The sequence below is a fragment of the Aethalodelphis obliquidens genome, unplaced genomic scaffold (assembly GCF_003676395.1).
Source record: "Aethalodelphis obliquidens isolate GAN/ISIS:26980383/991018 unplaced genomic scaffold, ASM367639v1 scaffold40, whole genome shotgun sequence".
Lineage (NCBI taxonomy): Eukaryota > Metazoa > Chordata > Mammalia > Artiodactyla > Delphinidae > Aethalodelphis > Aethalodelphis obliquidens.
This window is the reverse complement of record NW_020837984.1, coordinates 12,410,605-12,425,862: the sequence shown is the minus strand read 5'-3', so window position 1 is coordinate 12,425,862 and position 15,258 is coordinate 12,410,605. Positions and strand designations below refer to the sequence as shown.

Sequence of the window (15,258 nt, the reverse complement as noted above, 5' to 3'; positions counted from 1 at the left end):
ATTTCCTCTTCTTCGAAATATTAAACCCCACAAGAACCTGAATCCGAGTAAACTCAATACAAAGATGCCAGTGGATTCTTTCCACGTCGCATGCTCTCATTCTCAGCTATGGTGGCCAGACGGCTGTCCCTTTCAACCAGTTCCTATCCTGACGAATCCGAGCAGAGTAGAGCAGGTTCGCTGCGCGGGCTGCCGAAGCGCGCCGCTTGAACCCTGGCCGCCCCGCCCCTCGTCCGGACGCAGCCAATCAGAACCCGCCTCTTACGAGCGTCCCACCGGCCAAAATGGCGGCGGCCGTTGGCGCGGGGTCCGGTTTGTAGTTCCGTAGCTCCGTTGCTTTACTCCTCCCGTTGCAAAATGTGAAAGGAGAAGCGGCTGGTGGAGGGCGTCCTACGCAATGAGTCGGCGAAGGAAATATGGGGACAGCCCTGGCCTGAAGAACACGCCGCGCAAAGCGGCGGCGACTGAGGAATGCAGCTCGGTGGTCGAAACGGGGAAGAGGCGGCTGAGGTCGGCCCGCGGTTCAGGGCCCTGTGGGGCTGGAGAGAGGCCTCTCCGGCCTCTGCCGCAGCAAGAGCAGCCGCCAGTAGCCGCTTCGTGCAGTAAAAGTAACCCCGAGGGTGAGACGTGGGCAGCGGGGTCTCCCTGGGCTTCGGCGCCGCAGCTTCAGAGGCCAGCTCGTGACCAGGAAACCCCGGGTGCAGGTGGGAGTGGAGTCTGAAGTTGTGTTTTCTTTCCCTGGGCTTCTCCCTCGTGAGTCCAAAATTAACGCGAACCCCCCCCCCCCCAGGGCTTTCATCCCCGAGTGTGAGCACTGCCCCGTTAGGCGTGACAACCGCTTGTCGTCCCTGCCACAGGAATAGATTGTGGGGTTTACCTGTTGGAGGGAGGAAGGCTAATTTGTAGGCTGCTCCTCCAGGTATCAATAGTGGCAGAGCGAGGAGAAATAATATCTTGTGCCTTCTGCTTATTACCACGGGAATTATTTCCCCCTAAACTTTTTGCCCTGATCTGACTTAGAGAAGGGGCCGTCTGGAATATATAGCTATCTCTATCCTCAAAGCCTTGGTGATGTCTCAACTCATTATGAATAAACCGGAAGTTCCTTTGTATAATGTACCTCATAGTAGGAAACCGAGGGCCCCTGAGTATTTCATTCTGATCACTTTTTGGTGTTCAATTTTTTCTAATAAGTCCTGGTAGGAATTGAAACTCATAAGAGCTCTTTCCTAGAGCATGTTCTTAAAATACAGCTTTTATTACCTTACTTGTTTTTAGTTTGACAGAGCAATTGCAGAATAAACAAAAAAAGTGATACTAGACAAAACCAAGAAATGGCTCACTAAAGCTTTTTGAAGTAATTAGTGTAAGTTGGATAGAGTTGGCAAAAGGAAGCTAAACATAGACTTTTTCTGAAGTTTCTGTTGAAATGCTTTTGATTTTTGAAATGTATCTGTGAATTACAGGTGCTTCCCAAAACCTCCTAGTTCCAGGGGTAATGAATGGAATGACTAGGTTATACAGTATTGTACATTTATAGAGCTATTAGATTGTCTTAAAATACTTGCTATTTACAATGTCAAACTTATGAAGTACTACAGGGATTTTATGTGAAACATTTCAGTTGTGGCTAAAGTAATATAATCATCTCTGGGAAAGAAATTTATAATTGGACTATAAAAAAAATTTAGTCTAAGCTGGTATTTAACATTGGGGTATTATGAAGTAAAGTAATGCTTTAAAATGCAACAATTGTTATTTTAATCTTATTTTATGTAGAAATGTATGAAACACCAAAGAGAATGCTGCAGATGGATTTATTGTCATCTGCCTTCAGTTCTCCTAATGATCCAGATGGACAGAATGATATCTTTTGGGATCAGAATTCTCCAATGACGAAACAGTTAGGTAATTTGTTAAAACATTTTTATCTGGGTGAATATTTGATTAATGATTAGGATTTAACTGTAGAATTTCAGTCAGATATCCACATCAGGAACTTTTATACAGCAAATGTTTTTCGAGAATATTAAGTGATCATGTTTCTGTGATACGCGTGTAATGTCAGAATGCATAGTGATCTAAGCCATGCTAATTAAAATTGTGTTCTAAGACGTAACCACTATTTTTAAAAATTAGTTTTTTGTTTTTAATTTATAGAAATGTCTTTGTTTATTTAGGTAAAGGAAGAAAAAAGCGGATTTACACCACAGATAGTGATGAAATCTCACATATTGTTAATCGCATTGCTCCTCAGGTAAATATCAGTATTTTATAGTTTATTTTAAAACAGTGAAAATATGCCACTAAGTTTTTTTAATAGTTCATTTATGTGAAAAATATTTTGTCTTATTCAATTCTTTTTTAAAAACAGAGCAGCAAAGATTATTTTTACCTTTTCTACCACTGAAATGCATGTTTTGAAAAAAGGACCATAATTTAAAATTGGTAATATATATTTTCCTAAGCATATGTATATACTTTTTTAGAATGATGATTTTTAACTAGAGCTTTGTGTTTATTTTGTTTTTAATGTTATTTAACAATATATGGTATCATTTTTCAAGTTACTAAAAGAGTAGAATCAGACAATAAAAGTTTAAACTTCTAAGTTTTTGGTGATGGGTATTTTTTTTCCTGTCTATAGCACACCTTTTCCTCATTGAAACTGCTTTTCTTAATACTTGTTGGCTTATAATATCATCAAGAAACATAAAAATGGAAAAAACATTGGATTTGGAGTTAGTTCTCAGTCTGCGTCCTATGCTGGATGACCCTAAGCAAGTCCCTTAAACTCTCAGAACTTTAGTTCATTCAGCCATTAAAATAGAATTATTACTTGTATTGCTCTCTTTCTTGGATTATTATGATGACTGAATTGGATAAAAATTTATGTAAACTACAGAGCACTACAAATGCTAGGTTAAAGTTAATTATGATAGTTAAATTATTTGCTATAACAGAACTGTATTTAAAAATTTATTTCAGCTCTTGTAATGCTTGAGTGTAAGGGAAGTATAAGTTTAGGTCACCCTCTGTTCTGGACCTCTTTCCTTTCTCTTTTTCTTATTTAGCAACATTTAAATCCAGAAAACACCCAATTTTTTGCTTAGTATCTTTTCCATAGGAAGTTTAATATTTTTCCTTGAAATGCCCTTTGATAGTGACTATATGTTGACCATAAAGAATAGATGACACGGGCCCAAACTGTGGTTGCAAGGATCACCATCATCCAGGTGGAGGAGACAGGAAATAAAGTTTTTCTTAGCAACTATAAAACATCCAGAATTACAGCTAACACAGTCAAAACAACTCTGTTGCTACTAGCTCTACATTCCATGTTTGGTATGTCATAGAAATGCATTTTACATACAGTTCATTAGTTAAATAGCCTTTATACCATATACTACTTGCTTTATAAGTTAACAATAGATCTTCATTAATTGTGGGTTTCACATGAAAGAAGCATAATAAAATGTGTTTGGGCTGGCCAGCCTCAATAGTGATAAAAAGATAGTTGAGTAAATAATTGGACTCTACCTAAGTGGGCTGGAAATAATAGCTCACATAGAGAAATGGCAACAGTATGCAAGTGGTAACTTGTGTATAAGAAAAAGTACAGTGAAATTAGTTGCTTTTAAATATTACCATTTTCAACTGAGCACTTTTAAAGCACGTAAATCTTTGGTAATATCAAGGTCTTTTAAAGAACTTGTCATTTTCTCAGAATGACGTATTCATGTTGTTTATTTTTAGGTGAGTTATCCTCCTCAAATAATTATTTAAGTCACCTTAATAGTTCCAGAGATGACATTTTTTTAAATTTGCACTTTTAATTGGTCAGTCATTTTGCTTTCTTCAGGGATACTTTTTATACAATGTTGTTTTTTGAAGATGGTGTATATTTTTCCATCATTTTTACAACTCTGCACAGTATACTCTAGGATATGTGCTTAGATACCTTTTACAGCACCTGGATTGTAATTATTGATGAGGAAATTTTAAAAATATAGCATTTACAAATACTATAAAAAAATACTATAAAAAACACATAGGACCCATGTATATATATAACTAGATGTATAAAGTTATTGTACTTTTATATTCTAAAAATGGAATGAATTTAAAATTACTTGGTAAATGGACCAAAAAGTATCCATAATTAAATCATTAAGAATGTTATTTTTCCCTAAATTCAAGATTGTTGAAACAAAAGGGAAAATATGTATTGCATCTAGAATCAAAATTATTGCTTTTCTTGGGTATTTTGCAAAGCTAAAATCTACTAGGTTCAACTGGACATCTAAGAAAACTGCTTGTTGATTGAGGATTTTGAAATACCAAGTTGTAGGTATCTTTTCACCTAACTTTCTAGTGAATAAACATGAACTGACATCTTTATGCTCAGCATTTTGCTAGATGCTGAACTATCAGGAATAGTCCTTGCCTTCAAGTAATCTATAAACTAGTGATAAGATTATTTTAATTTGTGTGATAGTTGCTTGTTTATGCTCATTCTAGGTACTATAAAAATAGAGTAGAAAATGATTAACTTGTTTAATTTATTGGTTTGGTTTGTAACTAATACACAAATTTATTCTCTAATTTTATGCATGATCAAGTGACTGAAGGGTATAGCAGAAAGATCCAGGACTAAAATGGCTTTTTTCTAGCCTTAATACTGGTAAAGCTTCTTTACCTGCTTTCTCTACTTACTTTTTGTTCTTATCCCTCATTCATAGCATCAGTTCTAACCTTGCACTTATCTCTAGCTTGGTCCTGATTTAATTCTAAGTTGTCTTAATTCTACCTAAGTGTTGTCAATTAAGGTCAACATGGATTGTCCCAACTTTAGATAAGCGTTATAATGGGGATAGGGAAAATTTGGCGAATCAGGTGATACAGAAAAAACTCCATATGTATCTCTCTTTATTCATAATAGTAACGATTCCTGCTACATGGTTTATTTCTGATACTAATGTTTACTTTATGAATATCTTATGACAACTGAAATAAGTTGTTCAGTTTTCTTTTGATAAAAGATGTGCTCTTACTATTGAACATGCATTTCCTAATTAATTAAATTCTTAAAAACAAAATTTTTTTGAAAATAAGGAATTCCCAATTCTGAGTGTTTTCATTCCCAGAAACATAAATAGATCACTTCTTGCAGCTTGTTAGTGCTGTCCTCCATCTTCTCATTGTTTTGGAGTTTGTTTAGTAGCTATCACCTTACCAGAAATTATTGCTTTAAGAAAATAATTCAGCATAATTAAAGTGGATTTTTGTTTGGTTGGTTTTGGTACTTTTACACCTCTTTTTTTTTTCCCCTTCTGCCAAAGGATGAGAAACCAACAACAGACTCCATGCTGGGCGTGTGGATTGGTGCAACTGCTATTCCTTGCACTCCTAGTGTAGCAAAAGGAAAATCAAGAGCAAAACTCAGCTGCACAAAGTAAGTTCAAACTTCGCAGTTTTTCTAACATTCAGTGAAGTAAGTATTTTTAATATTCTGTTTTGGTTTTGTGAATATGTCAAAATGGTTATAAATTATTTTCCTTAATTTTGACATGTAAAATTTTGACTTAAAATAATTATAATATCAGTATGTGTTAAAACTTTTGAATTTTAACATTAAAATATGTTAAATAACTGAATATTTATGACTTAGAACTTTACTTCGTTGTAATTTTTAAAATATTTGTTTAATAGGTTAAAATCACAAAATCAGGAGGAGGAACTTATGAAATTGGCTAAGCAATTTGATAAAAATATGGAAGAGCTAGATGTGATTCAAGAGCAAAACAAGAGAAATCATGATCTTATCCAGATGATTTCAGAAGCAGAGACTTTAAATAATTACAGAGATAATGTACAGATGCAGTTACTACATGATATAGTTCCTGAAATAGATAATGCTATGATAAAGAAGCCAGTGAAAGAAAACAGGATATTTGTGGTAAATGATCAAAACAGCAGTCAGAAGCCATTTGACCAAAATGCTGAAGCAGCCTTTATCGCCATTTTTGATGGTTCTACTCAGAAATGTAGTGGACAGTTAAGCCAAGATCTGTCAGATGCTTTCTTGAGCACCAGTAGTACTACCTTTGGAAAGAAAAACGCTTTGAAAGAGGAGAACATCATTACTAATGAAACTCTGGTCACTGAAAAACTACCAAATAAAACCCAAGGATCACTTTCTCATCAAGTAGATAATCCTGGAATGACAAAATCATATGTGACTTCCTGTACTAAGGAACCAGGAGCTTTTAATAAGCACAGTGATACATTTACAACCAGTGATTTTGAGGATGATTGGGAAAACTTACTAAGTAATGAACCTTTTGTTATGCAAAATATTAAAATGTCTGAACTTTTCGCTGCCCCTGAAACAGCCCAGATTACTGATCAAAAGGAAATTTGTACCTTTAACAGTAAAAATGGTAAAAGTAAGTCAGGAATGAATACAAGTCTAGATACCAGGTTAAGGGATTCAAAAATTTTACAAGATCTTCCTTCAAAGACATGGAACAGTGAATTAACAGATGCTGCAAAATACAGATTTTCACCAAAGGCGAATGATAAACCAAATAAATTCTCATCCACTGGAAATAAAATGAAATTGGAGAAATCTTTTAATACAATTGTTGTTCAAGACAAAATTCAAGACTGTGCAGTTGCATCTAATCTGGCAAAAGTAAATGAAGATACTCATATTAAATTTACTTCTAATGTAAATGCTTCTGAAAAAAAGTCTACTTTGAACCCAGGATGTTCTAATGAACAAAAAAATAAGTCCATTTTTAATCAGTCTTTGAAGGCACCTACTAATGTCGAGCCTTTAGGCTCTGCAACTTTGGGCAATAAAACCAGTGTTTGTAACCCAAATCAGACTAATGTATCAAAGCTTCGTTCTTTCTTTGATGATTGGAATGATACATCATTTACCAATGAAATTGTTAAAGCCTGTCATCACTTAGAGAATACCTGGGAAGCAGATGATGTAGATGATGATTTATTATACCAAGCATGTGATGATATTGAAAGACTAACTCAGGAGCAAGACATTAGAGTGGACAGCAAGACATCAGAAAGTGTATTTGGGATCAATAATAGTTCTAAACACGGAGCCCAAAACGTGTTTACTACACCTAAACAAGGAAGTCCGTTGGTGCAATCAGAGCATTTGAATCTGAACAGCGTTTCAGTGCAAACATCTTCATTGACAGATAGCTTACAAATAAATAAATCAATGAAGATGGAGAAAAGGGAAATTTGTGGAAATTCTCCGGGGTTTTTAGGTGCCACGACAAATTTGACTATATATTCTAAGAACTCAAATTGTCAGATCAATAATCTACATGTCTCTTGGAATAACACTGATGTTCCAAAACAAGTGAATAGTTCCAAATCGGTTCTTACAGGAAGTTCAAGTTTGAATGTGAGTTCAGATCACATGAGTACAGAAATTGCTGCTAATAAGAAGAAATTGAGTACTCCACATCTATCGCATAGCACTGTAACAGATGAAGCTCAGAGTGACCTTAACAGAGCAGTGAGATTTTCTAAGTACATGTTTACAAAGATAAAAAATTCTCAAATTCTTTCTCAGTTTAATAACAATTGTATAACAGGAAGTATCTCTGGTACCAAAATCACACAGAGTTTGCAGAAAAATAAAACTGTCAACCCATTATGTGGGAAGGCTGTTCAACAGCAGTCTTTGGGGAAATTTTCTGAATCTTTGAAACAAACTTCAAAAGGTATGTATGAAATAATTTTCTTTGAAAAGTAACCAAACTAGTTATTTGTTTTATTGAATTTGCATAACATACAAGTTAAAAACTATGATGTTTAACTGGAAGTTTTAAAGTGATTCTTAAAAATAATGATGCTGGAATATACAAATACTGGGTGATTTATGTTTTGAAAAGACTGCATCGAATTCTTTGCCAACATTTAATACAGTGACTAGTGTATAGTAGGCACTCGATAAGTATGTGTTGAATGTTTTCTGAATTATTACCTGGAAAATTTTACTTATAGATTCATGTATTACTGTGTGAAGATTCCTTTGTTCACTAAATATCTCATTGTTTTAAAATTTGAATAATCTTACTCCTGTGTTTAGCAGAATATTGAGGTGAACAATGTTTGAAGATTTAGAGCATTCTAATTAAATGACTTTGCTAGAATACCATCTGATATAAAACTGTTAGTTATGATGGTTAGAGTTGTTATTTACTTACTCAGTACATCCTGTGATCTTTGATTCTTTCCAGTTCTTCTTTTCCCCAGTTCTTTCTATCAGGTTCCATTGTTTCTACCTCAAAAAATATATCTGAAAACTGTCCATTTTTCTCACTGTCTCCTGCTATCACCCTTATGCAAGCCAATGTTTCCTGACTGGACTACTGCAGTTCTTTTACCTGTTCCCTGTCAATTCTAGTCTCCAAACAGCAGAATCATCTTTTAAAACGAGAAAAAATAAAAAACAAATATGGCATTTGTCTGCTTAAAGACAACCTTCAGCCACTGTCCGTCATATTTCAAATAAATCCAGACCTTACCCTGTGATCTACAAGGCCCTAGATTATCTCTCCTTAACCTTCCTGTCCTCTTTTTTTGCCTTACCTATTAGGCTTCAGCTACACCAGCTGTACTTCAGTTCCTCAAATAGAGTAAGTTCTTTTCTAGTTCAGGAGCTTTGACTGCTAGTCCCAGCTAACACTGCTTCCCAGCATGTGACCGCCACCCCTCCTTTGGCTGGTGCTTTTTTTTAAAAAAATAAATTTATTTATTTATTTGTGGCTGTATTGGGTCTTCATTGTTGCATGCGGTCTTTCTCCAGTTGTGGCAAGCAGGAGCTACTTTTTGTTGCGGAGCATGGGCTTCTCATTGTGGTGGCTTCTCTTGTTGCAGAGCATGGGCTCTAGGCACATGAGCTTCAGTAGTTGTGGTGTGTGGGCTCAGTAGTTGTGGCTTGCGGGCTCTAGAGCACAGGCTCAGTAGCTGTGGTGCGTGGGCTTAGTTGCTCCGTGGTATGTGGGATCTTCCTGGACCAGGGCTTGAACCCGTGTCCCCTGCATTGGTAGGTGGATTCTTAACCGCTGCACCACCAGCGAAGTCCAGTTGGTGCTTTTTTATCCTTAGGTCTCAGTTTCAGTATTGATATTACTATCTCACAGATGCCTTCCTTCAGCAGTCTATAAATGCTTTCCTTGTTATTTTCAGTCATCTCTCTTATTTCCTTCATTTCTTTTATCACAGTTTGCAATCAAATATTGATAACTGTCTGTCTGATCAGTGAATACCTAGGCCTACCACGGCAGCTGCCAGTTAGATGTTTAATAAGTATTTGAATGAACATCATGCAATATAATGTGAAAAGTCTGTTATTCACTGATACTGTAGTAGTTTTTAAAAGGGAATATTTCTGGCATAACTACATGTGCTTCTTAATGCCCAGGGCACTTCACCAGAAACCTAGTGCCCCCACATGCCTACGCCAAATCTGCTGGCTCTTTTCTGTTTATCCTTTAAAACCCAGTGTGTTTCTAACCACGCAGAATGATTACGGTTCGCTTTCTTTGGGTTTCTGCAATACCCAGTGCTAACTTCTGTTACAGCATTTACTATGCTAGCTTGTAATTATAGATTTCCTTAATCAGTCTCCCTCACTTGGGGCTAAACATTAGGATTCTTACTTATTATGTAGATCAATGCTTCTATGGTTAAGGGAGTTTTTAGTTTCTTTTAACATGATTGTTTTCTGTTTAGATGATGCTTTTGTTGGCATTATTGCTACAACTTCCCTATTTAAGTGATCCTTCCCTTTCAAAAAACATTGTAACAGTAATATGTAGTTTTATAAAAATAAAGAAAACAGTATAGATTAATTTGAAGTAAAAAGGTAAGTCCTCTATTTCTCCTTTCCTCCAACCATTCCTCAGGGAAATTATATAGTATACACTATCTGGCAACTTGGTTTTGCTTTCACTTAATACATTGTAACTATCTTTTCCTGTTAGTACATATAGATTTGCTTTAGTCCTTTGAGTGACTACATAGTATGTCATTATATGGATGTACCATAATTTATTTAACTGTTTCTCTGTTGATGGAGGTTTAGTTTGATTGCAGTTTTTTGCATTATAAACAGCAGTACAGTCCTCCAGTGAATATTCTACATAAATTTACACACAATTGTGTGATTGTATGTTAATTACTGAAAATTTATGTAAGGTTCAGAATGTTTTAAATTTTGATGGATATCTCCAGATCATCCCCCAATCGCATCAATTTATATTCTTATCAACACTGACAATGAATACTTCTCTACATTGTCACTCAAACTAGATATTTTGAAGCTTTAAAATTGTTGTCAGTCTATAATAGTTTTAAACATTTAAGTTTATGTTTAAATAAGTATAATTAATTGAAGCATGCTTCCAACATGAATTTATTTACTTATAGTTGTAATTCCATTAAAAACTAAATCTCTCTGGAATATTTGAGTTTTTCCAAAACTCCTGTCTCCTGTCTTATCTGCATTTTTTTAATGGATGGATAATCTGCCTTTCAGTTTACTTTACAATTTTTCTGTTAAGTTTATTGATAGTGCCTAATATTCTAATTAATATTAACATTGTTGATATTTTCTGTTGTTTCTATTTCCTCTTACTTTGGTATAGCAAGCTGCTCTCCAGGAAATATCTTTGAAACAAAACCCTTCTAACTACCTCATTGCTTTAAGCTGGCTTGGCTAACTGTGGCCTGTCCAAATCCAGCCTATATAGCCTGCTTTTGTACAGCCAGCATACTAAGATGAATTTCACATTTTATTTATTTATTTATTTTGGGCCACATTGGTTCTTCATTGCTGCGAGCGGGCTTTCTCTAGTTGCGGTGAGCAGGGGCTCCTGTAAGTTGCAGTGTGCGGGCTTCTCATTGCGGTTGGCTTCTGTTATTGCAGAGCACAGGCTCTAGGCGTGCAGACTTCAGTAGTTGCAGGACGCAGGCCCAGTAGTTGCAGCGCACGGGCTCTAGGGCGCGTGGGCTTCAGTACTTGCGGTGCGTGGGCTCAGTAGTTGGGGCTCACGGGCTTAGTTGCTCCGCAGCATGTGTAGGCTCAGTAGTTGTGGCGCATGGGCTTAGTTGCTCCACAGCATGTGGGATCTTCCCGGACCAGGGATTGAACCCGTGTTCGTTGCATTGCCAAGCGGATTCTTAACCACTGCACCACCAGGGAAGTCCCACTTTCACATTTTAAGTGGTTGAAAAAAATCAAAAGAAGTATAATACTTCATGACTTTTGAAAACTATATGGAATTCATACTTCATTGTCCATAAACAAAGTTTTATTTGAACACAGTCACATCATTTACTTATATGCATCGTCCATTGCTGTTTTCATGCTGCAAGGGCAGAACTGAACAATTGCAACAAGAAATCACATGCTTTTTAAAGGTTAACATACTTTCTGGCCTTTTACAGAAGAAAAAAGTTTCCTGACCCCTGCTTTGGGATTAAGATTAAAAAGAGCCACTCTTGCTTTGTACCTCGCAATAGTTTGAGACCTTGCTATGTATTTTCATTGCAGATTGTGTTAAAGGAAGTGCTGATGGGAGACATGAATGACTCTCTTGAAATCAGATTTGCCTAATGAGACTTTATTAATATCACAAAACCAGCTGTAAGGCCAGTTTTAGGGAGCTATGTTCTTTTCTGCCATCATGGACTATTAACCTATTTTCCTTCCAAATTTATGGTCAACTGAATGTAAATTGTGTGTGTGTATATTCTAAGTTTCTTGTGTTTCTCAGCTTTCAGACTAAAATAATAGATAAATTAGTCAAGCTAATTTTAAAGTACATTTTAGTATTATTCTCTAAGAAAAAATAGCTACAGTCTGTGAGATAATTGACTTGGAAAATAAAAGGCAACAGAATCACCCAGGGAGTTTGAGATATGTGTCCCTTACCCTGAACACCTTCTCTCATTTCTGATTATACTGAGGAAGGAAAGATGGTATATTTTGAGTAAATATCTACCTTAGTTAACAAGAGAAATGTCATAACCACTAAATTCTGAACCTCTGTCTAGATGTCAGTGTAAATAATATTTCTCTGCTGACAGTGCTGCAAATTCTTATTTACTTCTCTGAAAGGTAGATTTTACAACATAAACAGTTTTACCAATACACGGTCACTTAAATATGTATTAGGATGATGGGCTTGATTTTAAAACATTATTTAAATGAAAAAATAGTTTGCTAATTTTAAAGTTTGATTTTTATAGCATTACATAGATAATCTAATATTTTAGCCCAGAGTGACTTAACTGTGGAATTAATTTTATTAGAAGTCAGAATTTTGGTAGAGGCAGAATTGGATGTGTTATTAAAATAGAACTTTCTCATTTTCATTTATCTAATTTAAAACATTGTTTATTTTATAGTAGGCTTATCTGAAGTATACACTAAAGTGTGTTGCATAAGAATATATCAGAATGCTTCATATTTTATATATTAAAAGACATTCATATTGAAAATTTTATTCAGATATCCTGCTTCTTGAAATAGTTTTCCAATGTTTGTAGAAAATATATCTTCCGAATAAAAATATAATATCTGACAGTGAGTTACATGTTTATTGACATAATAGATTTCAGTCTATTACTCCAAAATATTTTTCCTGGATAGCTGAAATGAAAATCTTGGAGTTCTATAGAGGGAAAAAAGTAGGAGTAGGAATATTAACATAGGATATCTTATAGTATAAAAATATACTCTTTGAGGTATTGGTATCTAATTTAATCCATTATATTTTGACTCCTTTTCTATTACAATTTATATAACATTTAAAATTCCAGTTTGTTTTTAAAATATATTCATTTATTGGTTATATAAATTAGATGTCATTGTTCACAAAAATTATTTGCTGGGTAGTCAAAATGTACAAGTTTTAATCAAATGGATTTTATCTCACTGTGAAAAGAGTGCATCAAACAGATTGATCAGTGCTTGATTTTATTTTGGTCTAGAGCCTTGTACTGTACTGTATCTGTACTTGTAGTCTTATATTTAGTAAAGTATAGTTTAATAACAAAACCAATGTAGCAAATCTGGGTAATAAAAAAGTAAAAATTAAAATTTATTCAGAACAACTATATAGTCTGTAAAGCTAATATCTATATTTGGTTTCATTTTTAGAGGAAGAAGAGAAAAATAGAAAGTATTCTCCTGAAGAAATTCAGAGAAAAAGACAAGAAGCGCTGGTTCGAAGAATGGCCAAAGCACAGGCATCATCTGTAAAGAAAGACAGCTCCCACTTAACTTGATTTCTTTAATGAAATGTTACTTGGGAGGTAACAAAGACAGTTGATAACTATCTATGATAGGAAATATTTTTTCTTGATTTCTCTATGAGAAATTTAATGCTGAGTTATAAAGCATGGACTTCTACTTTATTTAATAAATCAGTGTTTACAATGGTCAGTGAAACCTTTCCTTGGAGATGTATGTGAAAGTAATTGCATGTAAGTTTTGGAAATTCAGGAAAGTTAGCAGTTATGTGGTAGAATCATACAGAGTAAAGTCGTTTTATTTTTAAATACTGTGGTTGCAGAGGATCATCAAAAAATAGATAATCCACTTAACTCTTACTGTAATAAATCTTTTCCTAATACAAAGCTTCAACTTACTAATAGAGATTATTTCTTTATAGCTTTTTTTCAATAACTGTTCCTTAAGGTTTTTATACATTTCTGAATTTTAATTAATACTTCCATATTCTTAGGGACATGATTGGTAGGAAATAAAGGACTTCATAAGAAAACTACTATTTTCAATTCCTAGTTTGTAATACATGTGAATTTAAAATTTTCTAAAATGTAATACATTTTGGAAACTTCCCACCATTTTTAGGGAAAATGCTGATTTAAGAAGTTTAGTTTTGAAAGAAGAATGTGGATTAGCTATATAAGTAGTGTACCATCAGTAACATTTAGAACTGTCAGAAACTTTAGATATCATCTGGTCCAGCTTCTTCACTGTATAGGTGAGAAATGAATACTGTTATTCCCAAAGTCAGAAGGCAAGTTGGAGCTGTGCTAGGATTAGAATGATTTCTTTCATTCTAGTGGATACTTAGGCAAATGGTACCATTTGCTTCAGAGTATTAATTAGTACATAAAATAACTTGTGGGTGCATTAATTATTTTATAGTATAAAACTTAAAAAAAGTAACTAAAATACATTAAGCGACTGATAATAATGCTTATTGTTTCTTGTATTAAAGAATTAACCATTCCAGGATATAAAAAATGAGAATCTTTTTCAATTTTCCTATAACTATGTAATTTTCCCTTGATTAATTTACTGACTTTGCTAATTTGTTCTTCTCTGTTACTCTCTTTTTAATTTTTGCTTGTTTGGAATTTGCGAAGCCAGAAGTAAAAATCTTAGCTGAGGGCATGAGGACGGTAAGAATGCTTTATTTATCCCAAATGGCTTTAGGATACCTGACGAGAGTTATAAATGTGAAACACCTATGAGGATGTTCACCACTATTCAGGTATCTTAGAGCTATGATAGTATCAAAGTAATTAAATGCATTTTAAGGTATTGCTCTATAGAGATACATAATTTTGAAAATTGTATTTTCATATATACAGTGGAGTAACATATTCTAGGTAATGTTTATTATTTGCCTAAGAATATATAAAAAAGTATCTAAATAAATATAGGTAGTTTTTCTGTGTAAGAAAATGAAGAGCTGAGAATCTTTATCTTTTTCTAAAATGGCTTCACTGTGTTCTTACTACTCTTTGGATATCTCTACTTTTGCTTAGGCTCCCCCCTGCCTACCACTTGATTTCTCTAGAATGCCTTTAGCCTATTGTGTCCAATCATTAAGACTCAGCCCAATAAATTTCAGTTGCTTTGACAATTGTACCTGACCATCCTTACTGGAATTGATTTCTTTTCTCTTATCATTGTGGTACTTATTTCTTGTATCTTTTGTTGGACAGTTCTGTAATGCCTTATGTTATTCAGTTGTATATGTATTCTAGTAATACTTCTAAAAGTTCTTTGTTTGAATCTCTTCCATAATTTTGTCATATTCTCAATACAGCCTATGCTGCTGTTTACTTAGCAGTTTTCTTTAAAATGACCCCTTTTCTCTTTAAAGGCTGACTTATAGTACTTAGGGATGGGGGTGGAAGAGTGGCTCGGCAAATCTGAGCCTGAACATG

The 15,258-nt window shown here is 34.6% G+C and overlaps 1 protein-coding gene across 3 annotated transcripts; it reads left to right on the top strand.

Annotated features, from left to right (window-relative positions):
• Positions 1-278: 278 nt before the first annotated feature.
• On the top strand, positions 279-14,954 carry ETAA1 (ETAA1 activator of ATR kinase). Of its 3 annotated transcripts, none has more exons than XM_027131864.1 (6): positions 279-620; positions 1,780-1,908; positions 2,181-2,257; positions 5,343-5,455; positions 5,713-7,763; positions 13,214-14,954. In XM_027131864.1, the coding sequence occupies exons 1-6, from the start codon at positions 398-400 to the stop codon at positions 13,339-13,341; spliced, it is 2,721 nt and encodes a 906-aa protein (XP_026987665.1). In that variant the 5' UTR covers positions 279-397; the 3' UTR covers positions 13,342-14,954. The 3 variants fall into 3 exon arrangements, with proteins under 3 accessions (XP_026987665.1, XP_026987664.1, XP_026987666.1); XM_027131863.1 differs by having other exon boundaries at positions 279-704; XM_027131865.1 differs by lacking the exon at positions 279-620 and having other exon boundaries at positions 1,788-1,903.
• Positions 14,955-15,258: the final 304 nt, after the last annotated feature.

What these genes read in the sequence shown, in the direction of transcription:
- ETAA1 (XM_027131863.1), top strand. Translation starts at nt 398, where the DNA reads ATGAGTCGGCGAAGGAAATATGGGGACAGCCCTGGCCTGAAGAACACG. An exon ending in CCAGGAAACCCCGGGTGCAG is followed by an intron (nt 705 to 1,779) that starts GTGGGAGTGGAG and finishes TATTTTATGTAG; the next exon opens with AAATGTATGAAACACCAAAG. An exon ending in TCCAATGACGAAACAGTTAG is followed by an intron (nt 1,909 to 2,180) that starts GTAATTTGTTAA and finishes TTGTTTATTTAG; the next exon opens with GTAAAGGAAGAAAAAAGCGG.